Source organism: Cydia fagiglandana, chromosome 3 (genome assembly GCF_963556715.1).
Source record: "Cydia fagiglandana chromosome 3, ilCydFagi1.1, whole genome shotgun sequence".
In the NCBI taxonomy this organism is placed as follows: domain Eukaryota; kingdom Metazoa; phylum Arthropoda; class Insecta; order Lepidoptera; family Tortricidae; genus Cydia; species Cydia fagiglandana.
In genome coordinates, this window is record NC_085934.1 from 4572796 (window position 1) to 4589160 (window position 16365).

The 16365-nt window shown below is 39.7% G+C and overlaps 2 protein-coding genes across 3 annotated transcripts in view; one reads left to right on the forward strand and one right to left on the reverse strand.

The window, feature by feature from the left end:
- Nucleotides 1-2934, forward strand: part of LOC134679894 (protein scarlet-like) — a 32670-nt gene extending 29736 nt beyond the window's left edge. For both annotated transcript variants that reach the window (XM_063538821.1, XM_063538822.1), the window contains 3 exons: nucleotides 234-464; nucleotides 1695-1830; nucleotides 2247-2934. In XM_063538821.1, coding sequence (XP_063394891.1) covers nucleotides 234-464; nucleotides 1695-1830; nucleotides 2247-2635 — 756 coding nt within the window. In that variant the 3' untranslated portion in view covers nucleotides 2636-2934. The remainder of the gene's footprint in view (nucleotides 1-233; nucleotides 465-1694; nucleotides 1831-2246) is intronic.
- Nucleotides 2935-5592: 2658 nt separating this feature from the next.
- LOC134679910 (protein brown-like) lies at nucleotides 5593-15241 on the reverse strand. The gene is made up of 12 exons (XM_063538850.1): nucleotides 15116-15241; nucleotides 14579-14708; nucleotides 14039-14087; nucleotides 13066-13243; nucleotides 12287-12436; nucleotides 11680-11918; nucleotides 11246-11407; nucleotides 11025-11130; nucleotides 10374-10598; nucleotides 9327-9462; nucleotides 7299-7505; nucleotides 5593-5774 (listed from the first exon to the last, which is right to left on the reverse strand). Exons 1-12 carry the CDS (start codon nucleotides 15128-15130, stop codon nucleotides 5593-5595), a joined length of 1779 nt encoding a protein of 592 aa, XP_063394920.1. The 5' UTR covers nucleotides 15131-15241.
- Between the last annotated feature and the right edge of the window lie 1124 nt (nucleotides 15242-16365).

Below are 16365 nucleotides of genomic sequence, written 5' to 3' on the forward strand. Positions count from 1 at the left end.
AGTCAGAAGTTGTACTTATAGTAACTGACATTTGGAACTCCGTAAGTGCGATGTAGGTTTCTAACAAATTGTGTTCAAGGTGGCTAACGCCATCTGTTAGAACATTGAGGAACGACGTCGACAGTGACAGAGGAGACGCCACAGGCTATAAACATGGCCGTAGACAACATTGCTGGAAAATATATCACACCTCTTCTTGAGGCTTAATTTTTACAATGATTTGTTTTCCACAGTTCGTCGGCCTAATCATATCCATCCCCTACATGGGCCACTTTGAGGAGCTGGACCAGCGTGACATACAAAACGTAGAGGGGCTGCTGTACCTCACCATCACGGAGACCATCTTCCTCTTCATCTACGCCGTCTTCATCACGTTCCCCAGTGAAGTGCCGATCTTGCTGAGAGAAACTGCGAGTGGACTGTACTCTCCGACGCCTTATTATCTTTCGAAGATGATATTTTGGGTAAGTTTTGTTGGTTTTGATCAAGTGTGCATCACCTGCCTTAGTAAAGACAATCAACTACAAGTGCAACTATAGTCCGGATATTTTCTAAATGCAACATGTTAATAAATAAAATTTAGGGATTGTGAAGGCCACAGATTAAGAAGAAGAACCAAAGAAGGCCAAAGATTTGTACGTTGCCCAGAAGTTTCATTCCTTTTTAATAAATAAAAATAAAAAGCCTTTTATTTGTGAACCCTTATTAACATGTTGTAAATAATTTTTTTCGTACCCTAAGCCTAATAATTATTTATTTTGGGATCCCCTCTTGGGTAAAGGCCTCCTCCAGCTTTTGCCACCTGTCTCGGTCTTGGGCCACTTGTGGCCACCCTGCGCCGGCAATTATCTTGATATCATCCAGCCAGCGCTTGAGCGGGTGTCCCAGAAGTTTCATTCCTTTTTAGGGGGCTTTTAATATTGCTAATATTTTCCTAACTTTTTAGCACATGATTGAAAGTTTAACTACTGATATGAACAATGAGCAAATCATTAAGAAAAATCGCAACCTTAAACATAGCGACTTAAATGATGCAATTTATGAAATCGTTGGATAAACCAAAAGAAGCCTTGTTGGGATATCATCACCAAATTTAACTGCCTCCATTATAAAACAATTACTGACTTATCAACGTTTGAAAAACATGAATGAATTTGGTATTTTATGAATCATTTGTTGCAACATAATGATTATTGTATGTCTAATGATATGTCGTAATGGCGCTTACTATCCAACTAGGAATGTGTCTGCAACTTTCCATACAGGATTTCATAGACATTCCGATTTTTAAAATTTCAACTTGATTTGTTATTGATATGATAGGACCTAGACACAACTCGCATTTCATCTTGCGTGCACTGGTAAACAAGTCCAATTGAATTATTCAAGTTCGAATAGGCCTCACGTGTCCGTAATGCGCGGGCTTATTTAAATTACATATGTGCAATCGCCTAGCGTGGTACATCACATGCCCGATGCGGAGGGATGAAAGTCATGTGACGAGAAAGGTATTACGAATGAATGTGGAGGGAAGTACGAGGAAAGGAAAACCGAGGAAAACGTGGATGGGCTGGGCGTGGATATGAATGAAGTGACGGGCGACAGAGAGGCGTGGAAGAGAAAAACATGCTGCGTCGACCCCACACGAATGGGACAAGGGCAAGAGAATGATGAATGACTTCTCTTTATTTCAGATCCCCCGCGCTGTGATTGAACCAACGCTTTTCGCGTCGCTGGTGTTCGGCGTGGCCGGGCTGCATGGCGGGTTCATGGGCTGGCTGGGCTTCTGCTTCGTGTGTGTTCTCTGTGCCAACTACGCCAACGCTTACGGTTAGTACATTTAGTACTAGTATATATACTCATACAGCCATTTTTGGTTGCCGTTATGTGACGTAAGACAAATTTTGCATTGACACTATCGGATCTTAATGAGCTACTGCATCCGGAAACAGATTTTTGTCCAGCATTGAATAAATTGTGAAATATGTTGAATGCTGATGACAAAAGATGACTATTTAATAATTTGTCATTGTAAGGGTTATTATTAATGATTACCGAGAAGCTCTTGTTAAGTTTCTACAGCCTGCTTAATTATCTGACCAAAAAGGACCAAAAAGATTGTCCATAGGCTTCACATGTGTATATCAAGAATAGTGGATAAATGAACCACTGCGACCAACTAAAACTAGGAGTCTACGACATACATCTTCTAGACAGCTTTACTTACACCTATAACTATTTTCCAGGATCCTTCCTCTCAGCCGTATTTGACAAGATGGAGACCGCAGCTTTAGTCGCAGTGCCCTTCGACTTAATCGGCACCATGTTCTCCGGCATCTACCTCAACCTCGGCAGCGCCTCCCCCTACTTCTCATGGCTCCGATTCGTCTCCGGTTTCTACTACGGCGTCGAATCCATCTCCATCCTCCAATGGGACTCTATAGAATCCATTACCTGTGTCAACATCCCCGGTATACCTTGCATTAAGACTGGCCCGGAGGTCTTGAATAGGTTCGGATTTGAAGAGGCCAACTTCTGGAGGAACTGCGTATGTTTGTGTTTGATGTATTGTATAGCGCATTTTATAGCTTATCTTATGGTTATTAAGAGGAGTAGGGGGACACCTGTGTACTAATTTAAGTATTTAATAGAATTTATGAATGTTTTCTCAAAGTTGATGTCTGTAGAAAAAGTCGTAAGAGCCATTTTGGCGAGATATTGTTTTATATAGGTCTGAAGGGATAATCGAGGCTATATATCTAATTTCGGCCTAAAATAACTTTAGCGACATTTGCTAAGAGATACTTCTAGTAAAACAGAAATGGGTTTTTGTAATAAAAGGTTGAGTGTGATAACAGAAACATTTTATTTATTACATTTTTGTTTTATTACCTACATTAACCTTAAGATTAAGATCCGATATAAAATGTAAGGATAATAGTTTAGTGCCTATAAATGAACAACCTCCATTTATTTTTTAAGATTAATTTAATTTATATTACCGTTAGACCAGGTACCCACGCTTTCCTCATAATCTGACGGTTCATAAGTTTGATGTGTTTAGTTCAAATAATATATTTATAATATCTTTAGCTTTTGTAGCTAGGTAATAGTTTATATTTTATTTTTCTATATCAATGATACATTTACGATATTAAGTACGGGAAAATAAAAATAAAATGTTATTTAATGGTCCATGACTATTTTTTGTATACCTTTTATATTACGATAATTATAGTATGACATTTTATTAGCACAACTATTATATTGTCAATGTTTAGAACAATTTATTTATTACCTATTATACCTTGTTATTGAACTACAATATGTAATATTGTCCCTATGTTGAGCCCTCTCGCGCATGAGAGGAGGCCTGTGCTCAGCAGTGGGACGTATATAGGCTGAAATGATGATGAATGATGATGTAATATTATAAATGTCTTATAACAAGTAATCGTTGTCCCTGCCTCGTGCATAGTCATATCTAAAGAAAACTAGTATTTTTAAGGTAATAAATGTATATGATGATAAATTGATATCACAGTGCCAAATAAGATTGGATATTTCTAATAGTAAGTACATACCATTTATAAATACATATCTAAATAAAAAAATATTAATGTTTATGCAGTTGAGATATAGGTATCTGATAGGCAACCTAATGAAATTTCTAAGAATTAAAATTTATTGATTTAAACCAACACGATTTTTACTTATGATTTTTAATACTGAATCGGGACTGAATCTTAATGTGTCTGCCCGTGACCACGGACGTTACTTAATATCACGTTAGAAACGTCAGGCCAAATAACAAACGTAAGTGTACCGCGATTTTATTAATGAAATTCAGAGATAAGTGGAGATAAATTTAAATCCACACCCATTAAAATCTTACCGTTTCTTATGCATCCGCGGCGTCAAGCATAGATAGGAAACATTAAATTGAATGGTGATTATCGCTGATCATTAATTTACCGCTTTTAACCCGTCACACGACCACCATAGCCATACAACTCTCAGCTCTTCTACCAAACTTTCCTGGATTCTCTCTTATCATTTAAGTTCATCATAAATTATAATAAGGTATGTACAATTGTGACATTTCTAATCGCAAGTGTACCAATCATTGCTTTTAAAAATACAAATTTTTAATGAAATAATTGTGATAAACTACTTTTTTTATCCTTTCTCCTCAGTACTTTTTATTCCTGGCGGTCTAGTCGAACATTAAAATTTTCAGTACGTCTGTACCTAACACAGATTTGCTATCTGGATATAACCTTTTTTTTTTCAATAAAACACTTTTTCTACTTAATATTTTTTTTAACTAATTTACAATTAAATTTTACATTAATTTTCTTAATCATAATCTTTAATCTTTAATCATAATCTTTATTGTTTGTGAGAAATGGGTTACATTGCCAGTAATAACTATTGTAACAATATTTTATGGACTCACCAAGACTCTACCTTTACAGGTGTACAAACAAATATTTCCTATGTTAGGTACCTACATAACAAATGATGTCAAGTATTAATACAATCATAAATCACAATCATAAAGTCTTATTAAAAACTCATGCAATAACAAAACGAAATAAAATAAAATACAAATAAAGTCATACACAATCTAATCCCATTAAATCATTATTTAAAAATTCATTAACACTATAAAAACATCAATTAACTAATATCAATAAGCATATCCTTTTTTCTCCTCCCTCCATAGCCCGTAATATCCGACGAGGCTCCAGCCGACCGTTAAGGCGAGGAGCCCCGCGCCGTCCTGCAGGAAGTAGGAGGGGGAGTAGCCTGTCTCTATCAACACGGAGACGCCGTCGTTGACGCACGAGGAGGTCATGTTTGAAGGGCAATCTGAACCAAATCTGACTGAATCTGGAGGGAATGGTAGATACTTTTGACGCATACAGGCCAGGGGGTAGCAAATATAACAAGTAAGGTACCTTGTATTAGAAAATGCTCAGAATGTCAGCTTCTGTATTTTGGGTTTACTTAGTTCATCCCACAGAGATTTGCTATCTGGATGTAGTTTTAAGTATTTTTCAAATAATACACTTTTTCTACTTAACAATTTTTTTTATTAATTGATATTTAAATTATACATTAATTTTCTTAATTAACTGATATCAATAAGCATATCCTTTTTTCTCCTCCTTCCATAGCCCGTAATATCCGACGAGGCTCCAGCCGACCGTTAAGGCGAGGAGCCCCGCGCCGTCCTGCAGGAAGTAGGAGGGGGAGTAGCCTGTCTCTATCAACACGGAGACGCCGTCGTTGACGCACGAGGAGGTCATGTTTGAAGGGCAATCTGAACCAAATCTGAATCTGGAGGGAATGGTAGATACTTTTGACGCATACAGGCCAGTGGGTAGCAAGTATAAGTAAGGTACCTTGTATTAGAAAATGCTCAGAATGTCCGCTTCTGTATTTTGGGTTTACTTATTTCATCCCACAGAGATTTTCTATCTGGGTGTAACTTTAAGTATTTTTAAAATAAAACACTTTTTCTACTTAACAATTTTTTACTAATTCATAATTAAATTGTGCAATAATTTTCTTAATTAACTAATATCAATAAGCATATCCTTTTTTCTCTTCCCTCCATAGCCCGTAATATCCGACGAGGCTCCAGCCGACCGTTAAGGCGAGGAGCCCCGCGCCGTCCTGTAGGAAGTAGGAGGGGGAGTAGCCTGTCTCTATCAACACGGAGACGCCGTCGTTGACGCACGAGGAGGTCATGTTTGAAGGGCAATCTGAAATCAAGTTATTTTATTACGATACTATAGTCTGTATCATTAGGTATTTAAATAAAAGTAAACAAACAATTTGCACATTTTCGGGTAATTTTATACACAACATTTTTTGTGTTTATACACAACATTTATTGGTTAACCGACCAGTTACAAAACCGCCTGGATCAGTCACTGAACGACAAGAATTTAACCTACATTATTTTATCGAGTAATGTTTTCATCTACCCTCAACTGGCATATTAAGGAGCCATTTTAGGGTACATTTTGTTTACTTACTTTTATTTAAATACCTAAAGATGCAGAGTATAGCGACCCGCTCCTGCTTCACACAGGTTAACGAATTATAGACGAATTTCCTCAAGAATCTCTCTATTGATAGGTAAAAACCGTTCAGTAGTTTTTGAATTCATCGCATCAAATATTTTCTTTTTCGGATTAAAACACACACATTTTGCTATTAGAATCGTATGAGACAACCTAAGAAAACATAACTTTCGAATACTTATGTATTTTACCTATCTACTTATGTAACCAAGCCTTTTACAAAGGACTTTTGCGTAAAAGCTTCTTTACGCCCTATCTCACTCGGAATCTAATAACGCGAAAAAAGAGCAATTGAAACATTCCTTAAGCGATTCTGTAGAATTCTCTGCTATGTATACTGGGTCAAGCAAATCTTGTCAGTAGCAAACGGCGGCAAATTTGAAAAATCGCGGGTTAGCAACACTGTGTTCGAATAATTCGAAAATCGCGTGTCATCTGTGTTTTATCTGTGGAATGTGGATCGTGAATGACAGCCATCATCTTTGTTTACATTCTGAATCGATTCTATTTCATGAGATATTTCTGCTGTGTCACCATTAAATACCAATATATTAAATAAGATTGTGCTTAATCAAAGCTAAGATGCCTACGGTGGCAACTGAGAAATCTAATAAAATATTAAAATCCAGTAGTAGGACATCTACCTGCTGAAGCAATGATTGTATTCATACATTCTTGTTTAACGGCATAGTCCACTTCTAATTTTATTTTGAGATCTTCAAATTAGTTCATCATTTTTATCAACATCACACACCGCTTTTAAATTGTCCGTATACCTATTAATAACAATTTCAAACATTTTCAATAGAGAATCCGCGAGTGACAATTTGAATTGACGGGCGCGCTCAGCGGAAAAAAAAGTTTAGGTTCGATGTACATTGTACATTGCTGCTTTTCTTAGCGCTATACTACTCTTTGAGTGTTGCCCTACTTTAGTTTGCTTTACATTGCTACTGACAAGATTTGCTTGACGCACTATATCTACTACTTATACTTATACAGAGATTTTATATTGTCCTGGATGCCGATTCGAACTTTCAAATATCAAACTTGAACTCATTTTGACATCCCGTGCAACGTAATAAAGAGGAGGTTTGACCATGTCTTCTTTTTGTACGGGGTGTGGAAACCATTGAGATGAGAGCCTTGTTAGTTATAAGTATTAGGTACGTAAGATCACTAAAATGTTATTTTACACACCAATATAATCAATCTGCGTCCAGTAAATACTGCTGACAGACTCCATAGTATAATAGAAGTGGGAGATGTATTTGACAGGGAACAGCCAGGCAGGCAAGCTGGCTATGCGCAGGAAAGCTCCCGACATCAGTGATAGCGGCAGGTCCACGCACGGCATCACGTCACCCATGACGCCGCTTGAGGAGAATAATGCACCCATGCCAAGACCTGAGGAAATTAACCATAAAATCATCTTTCAAAAGCATAAAATTATTAATTCAAATCCTTTAATGTTTGCTACTCAATAAAACGTTTCTGGTTTGAAGCTTTTGTTACATTTAATTTTTTGTCTATACTCTGAACTCAAATATTGGTATTAGGTACCTACTCGTAAGAGCAGCAATCATACAGATTTTTTTTGGTCGACTCATCAAGACAAACAAAGGAGTAAAAGGACCTCCATTGGTCTCAAGATAAAAAATTCATGAAATTCGTGTGTCGTGCCAAAAAGATAAAACATCTTTGTCTTATTTTTAACTGCCTCCCAAAAGGATTCTGGTCGACAACGGTTTCACTCACTTGAATTTTTAGTCGCTATTGGCGACATGTTTCGGGCCCGTCGGGGGTCCTTCCTCAGGCTCGAGTGCTCGCGGCGGCTGCAACTCGTGCACTCACACGAGTTGAGTGCACGAGTTGCAGCCGCCGCGAGCACTCGAGCCTGAGGAAGGACCCCCGACGGGCCCGAAACATGTCGCCAATAGCGACTAAAAATTCAAGTGAGTGAAACCGTTGTCGTATAAACAATTTAAAATATGTCTCACGAAAGTTTAATATCGAGGATTCTGGTCTATAAGAGTCCGGGATCCTCATTCAATAGCGATGCCTCCGCAGAAGGAAGACAGCACTAGTTCCAAGAAGGTCAGGATCCTGGCTCCACGGTTAGTCGCTAATGACATGACGATCTGTACTGTACCGTAAGCAGCCGCAGCGATGCCTCCGCAAATGAGCGACAGCACCAGTTCCAAAGAGGTCAGGCTGGTCAGGATCTTGGCTCCACTGCTAGTCGCTAATGGCATGACGATCTGTACTGTACCGTAAGCAACCGCAGCGATGCCTCCGCAAATGAGCGACAGCACCAGTTCCAAAGAGGTCAGGCTGGTCAGGATCTTGGCTCCACTGCTAGTCGCTAATGGCATGACGATCTGTACTGTACCGTAAGCAACCGCAGCGATGCCTCCGCAAATGAGCGACAGCACCAGTTCCAAAGAGGTCAGGCTGGTCAGGATCTTGGCTCCACTGCTAGTCGCTAATGGCATGACGATCTGTACTGTACCGTAAGCAACCGCAGCGATGCCTCCGCAAATGAGCGACAGCACCAGTTCCAAAGAGGTCAGGCTGTTCAGGATCTTGGCTCCACTGCTAGTCGCTAATGGCATGACGATCTGTACTGTACCGTAAGCAACCGCAGCGAAGCCTCCGCAAATGAGCGACAGCACCAGTTCCAAAGAGGTCACGCTGGTCAGGATCTTGGCTCCACTGCTAGTCGCTAATGGCATGACGATCTGTACTGTACCGTAAGCAACCGCAGCGATGCCTCCGCAAATGAGCGACAGCACTCCAAAGAGGTCAGGCTGGTCAGGATCTTGGCTCCACTGCTAGTCGCTAATGGCATGACGATCTGTACTGTACCGTAAGCAACCGCAGCGATGCCTCCGCAAATGAGCGACAGCACCAGTTCCAAAGAGGTCAGGCTGGTCAGGATCTTGGCTCCACTGCTGGTCGCTAATGGCATGACGATCTGTACTGTACCGTAAGCAACCGCAGCGATGCCTCCGCAAATGAGCGACAGCACCAGTTCCAAAGAGGTCAGGCTGGTCAGGATCTTGGCTCCACTGCTAGTCGCTAATGGCATGACGATCTGTACTGTACCGTAAGCAACCGCAGCGATGCCTCCGCAAATGAGCGACAGCACCAGTTCCAAAGAGGTCAGGCTGTTCAGGATCTTGGCTCCACTGCTAGTCGCTAATGGCATGACGATTTGTACTGTACCGTAAGCAGCCGCAGCGATGCCTCCGCATATGAGCGACAGCACCAGCTCGAGCGACGTTAGGATCTTGTTTGGCAGCTCCACAGTTACGGACGCAATGGTCATGAATGCTACGGGGTACACGACGCAGCGAGGTATCTGGGGCAAAACAGTCAAACATACTGTGAGCATAGGTAGGTATTGGTAAGGTCTCTAACATAGTGGCTATTAATCGGGTAATAACTACTTGTTTTCACTTCTAAGTTTTTTGTCCCTGGTCCGAGGTTCATAATTTCTGCCGGATCATGTTTTTATCCGATATAAGGTATATTTTATGGGTTAGTTCTATGGGTGGGTAGGTAGAATTTACCATCTAAGGCAAAGAAGAACAGTTTTTCGGTAGGCACATTTTAGCAAGTTCAAAGACCGATAAAATTATATCTCAAATTGGTTGCTGAATCTAAAAGTAAACTGTACAAAACACGGAATAGGGATTAAAAGTTAAGAGTTCAGATCAAATGTTAATAACGTTCTAAGTCTTAAAAACAGCAACTCTTTGAAGTCGTGTATCAAAGGCGCTTTTTATGTGCGAATAATGTTAATTTGGAAGATAAAGGAAGAATTCTAAGTTAGGTATTTATTTTTAATTGAGACATAATATTCTTGTTCACTATTATATTATTACTATGGGTTCCTTTATAATTTCTCTATCGGGCGAGAAACAAAACGGGGCCCGAATCATATTTAAAATTATCTTATGGTTCTAACTGGTTTTGATACGACCTTGACTGATCAGTCAAAAAAAGATTAAAATATTATAAATTATATTTTCCGGCGGTTTAAGTTTACTTGCTAGCCCCAGCCAGCCGCTAAAGTCCTAGATATTAAAACACATAATGTAAGGCCTGAGTGGACGCTCGGAGCGGAGCGTTTTGAGCAGCGTGCACTAAGGGCGCTCCGTATACGTTTGCATTTGTTTAACATGCACGCCGCACGCCCTGCCCCGCTGCACGCGCAACTCGAGCGTCCACTCAGCCCTTACACTTATAACAAAAGTAAACTATACTTACAAAACCCAACAGTCTTGAAGCGAAGAACGCCGAGCCCTTATAGATGCCAACTTCCCTCCTGAACAGCGTCAGGTCTTCATGGAACACGTACAGCGCGGTGTAAGAGAGCGAGTAACACACTTCGCTACTCAACAGCCACAGGAAGCCGCGTAGATCTTGGACCCCGCGCTGCGTGGTGCCCGTTATGCCGATGTAGCATGTAGATATGACCATTGCTGATACTCCCTGGGAAGATTTTAAGGTACAGATTGATCAGCGACACAGAAATAACCGTTAAGGATGACTGACGCTACCGGGCCGTCCGACATATCATTTTCTATGACAGCTGATCGGTGATCACGTGGTGTTTTCCATAGAAAATGAGGGGAGCTCCAGCCCAACCCCGGGCCCGTCTAACGTGAGTCATCCTTTACTTGGCACACATTCTAAGTTTAAGCGTTTTGGTTGTTGCTTCAGCGTGATTGATGGTTAATCATATTTTACCTTATCGAGGAGTAACTTTTTTGGAAAACCTCATATCTGCCCCACCTCGTATAAAAGCCGTAGAAGCAGCCGTATTTTTGGGCGTAACTACCGTATTCCAAATTCAAACTAGCTTTTACGGCTGATATGCGTGGTAGAGCAGGTAGTAGTAGTGTCTAAGGTACTCACTATGTTAAGAAGTAATTGCATTAGGTGACTTCCAAACGTCCTTTTGAGTGATAAAGATGATCTCCAAAGCAGCAAGTATACTTGCACGAACCAATTTCTTTGGAATCTGCAATAAATAGACAACAGTCAAAACTTTAAAACTTCCGTGAACCAATCAACAGAGAGAACAATAAAGGAAAGATGAAATTTAGAAAATTTATTTAAAATAGACTGATACTTACACACTGAATTTAGCTTTGGTTTCAACAGTCTCGTCGCACCGCCGGAAGTGGTCCTGGTACTTCGCCAGGATCTTCCCCACGTGGTTAGTTTCCACCTGGGATGACACCGCTCTGATGTAAAACTCAGCTGGGTTGTAGTTGTTCGGGCAGTGCAAGTCTATGCTGTAATTGAAACGAATCAGTATATTTCTTCTATCTAAAATCGTGCCTAGTAGATTGCTTTATAATCACATATTATTTTAAGACAACTTTAGTTTTCCACATTAAATTATCCAATAAAACGTTACTCGCTATCTCGCTGGTATATCGTAATTTTTTTTTGACAAAGTCCCTCGTAACAAGCACTAAGATATATAATTAAAAAAAGCGTTAAAGCGTTAGAAGTGTTATAAGCATTAGTTAGGTGCTAGGACTGATAGATCCATCATACTAACCTCTCAAACATTTTCCTACACTCCTCCTGCGTCCCATGAAACAGCAGCCGCCCCTCCGCCATCAACATAATATTGTTGAACTGACTGAACAGATCTGAAGAGGGCTGGTGGACGGAACAGATGACGATCCGGCCTGACTCCGTCAGCTGTTTCAAGATGCTTATCACGAGGTATGCGCTGTAGCTGTCCAGGCCTGTGGTTGGTTCGTCGCAGATTACGATCCTAGGGTTGGAGAGGAGCTACAAGTAAAGAATGGAAAGGTTAGGGATTTATTAAGAGTTCTGAAGGTACCTATTTGAGTGCCTTGATTCCATTCACTTTATGAATTGAAAGGCAAGCTAGATTGCATTAGATTGCGTCAAGAGAAAGTGAAATAAAATTCCAGGTGACTATTTCACCAACTTGACAATTGACACCTGACGATGACACTCTCTTGCACATTTCTCGGTCGCTAAGTAAGGGTATGGTGTGGCGTCACTGTTTTCGTGTTTTCTGCAGGATCAGCAAATTTACGGTGAATTGTCAATGTCAGGCAACAATTGTCAATGTGGTGAAACAGAGACCTTTCGTGAGTACTTTAGAAAGATAAAAGTTTGGTTACACGTACCGTCCCAGCTAGTGAAAGTAACCGCTTCTGTCCGCCAGAAAGGAAGGAGATCTTGGTCTTCGCGTGCGCTTTTAGCTTCAACTCTCTGAGTAAAGTGTTGAGTAGCAATATGTTACTAGGCGTCTTGTAGCTGCCTAGCTTCATCTCTATCTGGAATTTATAGACACACGGCTGAGTACGATGTACAGGACCCCTATTCGACAAGCGACGTTTGACGTATCGTGTTGATCTCCCGTTGATGTGGGATAAATCATAATTCATAAGTTCACGAATACGTACAATGTCAAAATTTGACATTAACAATCCACAGTTAGGATGACAAGCAAACCAAACCGAACCACCCTTTAGTTTAGAGTGGAGTTTTGGTTGTACCAAATGATATTATCCACCGTTGATGGAATCAACACTCAGTATGCAATAAAATCAACTGTTTGACGTTTGATTTGACGTCGTGGATGCGAAATCTGACAGTTGTACATGTCGAATTTGGCCCCTGCTGTTACTGACGTTACTGCTATGTCAAAAAGAGCAGCGTGGATATGATCATTTTAATATTCAGGACCATCCGTTTACCGTTATAAAGAACGTGACAGCCAGCGGTGAGGTGATAAAAGGACCATGTTAAGGATGACTCACGCTAGACCGGGCCGGGCCCGGACTCGTTATTTTCTATGACAGCTGAAAACGAAGCGCTGGAAGCTCCGGCCCGGTCTAGCGTGGGTCATCTTTTAGCCCCTCTGAGCGAGAAAATATCATATTTAAATTTCCACTTCACTTACCATAAAAACCAAATGTTCCGCAACTGTAAGCCCATCCATGAACACATCGAATTGCGGCACAATCTCCGCTATACCGTTGAGCGCTGTGACACTCGTGCCGTTTACCGCCACAGATCCAGTAGAAGGCAGCCGGCATTTACCAGCTGCTGATGTGAGGAACGTCGTTTTGCCAGCACCACTGGAAATACAAGTAGTTGCTAATGTTGCTATTAAGCGAGGCGTAGACAAGGAAGAACTTACGTGCAATTTACGTTACCTCTACATTGCCGACTACTAAGGTAAACTGTATTCACAAGGTTGATCAGATACCGCAATGTAATTTATATCAACTACAACACTTTATTCAGAGACCAAACCTTTGTATCCGCAACGCGGGCTTCGTCAGGTAAACACAAATTTACAATTAGCTACAGGCATCGTCACAAAAAACTACAGCGATAAAATCCGCAACTGGCTTCGTCAACCCACTTACTCTAAAAATACACATTAATAAGAAATAAAAAAAAAACCTAAAAATAAAATTTTGTAATGAAAATCGCATGCAAGTTCTTGCTAGTCTAAACTTCGCTTTAGAGTTGCCAGTTGCGGGAAGTTTCTAAAAATATGCAAATGTTCTTGGAAATTTCATTAAAGTTTTACAAGAAATTAAAAAGGAAGGTTTCCAATTTGGAAATAGAATGTTTCGTTACGTATACAAAATTGTAAGGAGTTTCCGAAATTATTCCATGTGAAACTTGCCATTTTTTAAACAAGGTTCCATTTTTATCGCATGTCAATATGCCCGTCACTTTCGCACTTACATACTTGTTAGAGCATGACAGGCATGGCGACAAGCGATAAAAATGCGACCGTGCTACCACCGCTGGTGGGTTCCGTAATACCCGGTACGGGTGGAATCCATTTTTTTTAAGTTTCGTAGTTATTTGGAGCCCTTGGTTAGCTACTTTATCAAATAAAATAAATTAATTCTTACCTCGGTCCAAGTATAGCGATGAATTCTCCTTGATCTATACACACTGTAACTGTAATAAAAATATGAACGTGTTATTTGAAGTGGATTTACATTATTTTTTCTATTTTTAGGATACTGTTATTTGATCATCATCATCATCATTTCAGCTATAAGACGTCCACTGCTGAACATAGGCCTCCCCCTTGGACCTCCATACGTGCCGGTTGGAAGAGACCCGCATCCAGCATACAGCTATTTACCTACTCAAAATTAACTCATCAGTACGAGTTTTTGTTGAGGTCACACATTAAGTTTTTAGTCCTCTCAATATAAAAGTACATACTGCATATTTAGTTTTTAACCGCCTGGAAGATATGGAGCCACGTTTCATTATTTTTAGCACCTTTGATTACAAATATGTATATGATTTAGGTCATGTTACACAGAAATTACGTTCAAATCTCTCCTGACAAGTACCTATAAAGTGAAGGAGAGAAAAAAATTGTTTTAAAATCTGTGTAGGTATGGTAAGTATTATGAGGTAATAGTTATTATACTAACCATCCTTTAAGATCATGGCCCTGGGTTTGGTGACCCGTCGGAGCCATGATTTTTCCTCAGGAGTCCAAACGTTGAGGTTATTCACACTCAGCCTTAGTTCTCTACCAAGAAAATTATCTACGCCATTTTTCTGAAAATATAAGAAATCTCAGAAATGCGAATTGAAAGAAAAGTAGATAAAATGTGACGTCCCACGGATAAAGGTACCCTATAGCGGTTGGAGCTTACGCTATTATCAACGCCGCCCCAATATTATTGCGGCACTATGCGACGTTAGCGTCGGCCGCCATAAGGTACCTTTTTCCGTGGAACGTCACAAATACACATGAGATTACCTTTTAAAACCCCTGTACAGCTTGTATTGTTTTTACAAATGCACGGATTTAAATAAACTCTATCTCTACTAAATAACTACATAAACACTTTTAACAAGAAAATAAATTAGTGTAAAAAATGTTACCTATATTATACTCAGTCAAGGCCGTGGACAGATAAACTTAGCTCTAAAATAAAATAAGTAAATAAATAAAAACAAACCTTTAATAAATCCATATTGCACTATACCACACAATCACACCACATTTCAATCACTCATTTGTGTCACTACCACAAAATTAACAAATCACTTAAAATGCATTGCTGCCTAATTACGATGGAACCAGATTCAACGAGGAAGCATGAAGAAAGATGTCGCAATAATACAAAACACGATGTAGAATGTGTCTGTGTGTCTAGTCTGCTTGTAAATTTGTCTGTGTGTGAGATAGAGCATATTTACCTAAAACAGTTGATAGTTTCACATATATTTGCTTTTCTTTGTTTTAGTTTAGATGTGCCAGTTATTTCGTCAAAATTAGATATCGAAACTATGTAGAACAAGGACTTAGAGTCTGTGCGGAAAGAGAAGAGTCGCGGATTGCACGGGATCCAATACATTCCGTGACTCTTCTCTTTCCGAATAAACGCTAGAAACTGGATAATAAAACCTTAATTTATGTTGACTATCCTTGGATCTTTAATCTTGTTTCATCAAATTAAAACGGGCTTCCGAAATTTAAGCTTGGAATTAAATTAATTTATAAATATGTAGAGCCTTCATATTTTCGTGTCGCTCAAAAAAATAATGTCACAAACTAGGAGAGTATCAGACAAAACGACTCATTGGCATTATGTATCCATCTGCTAATCTACTTAGCTGGTTATAGAGGTTTAATTGTAGACAGATTATATGTACGTTAGAGTTATGCGCTCTATGGAAGCAGGAGAGTCGATGCCAGGCCCCACGGCCCGAGGCCCGCGGGCCACCCCTCGGCACAAGTTTGGAAGCCCCTGCTCTATCAAAGATCAAAGCTTTGTTGGAATAAACTTATTTTGATGATTAGTTTGAGTTTCTCGCATAGTTGGAGCACTAAGTAGGTACTTACTTATCCCATGGTAGTATAAACTTTATGAAGATGGATCCAAACACAAATGGAAAAAGTACAACCAATATTGCCGCATTTTTTTCCGAGAATCACATTTGGTTCGAGAACTATAAAATTATAGATAGTATGTAACTTATGTAACTACGGTACAAGAAACCACGCAAACATGTAGGTATACCTATACTTACATAATACATTTCGAGTTCCCTACGTTGTCTCGACTAAAATACTCGTATTTTTCATTCTATGATTCTATAAATAAATAAAAAAAAAAACACAGTATAATTACCATAAATACCAGATAAATCCAAGGCAGAAAGCTAGTTATCAGTCAAACATGATAAGAGCCGCGAGTCGGGACAG

Coding starts and splice junctions, on each gene's coding strand:
- LOC134679910 (XM_063538850.1), bottom strand. Junction 12,437..13,065: donor CGGAACATTTGGTTTTTATG/GTAAGTGAAGTG, acceptor TATAAATTCCAG/ATAGAGATGAAGCTAGGCAG. Junction 11,408..11,679: donor TGTAGGAAAATGTTTGAGAG/GTTAGTATGATG, acceptor TTTCAATTACAG/CATAGACTTGCACTGCCCGA.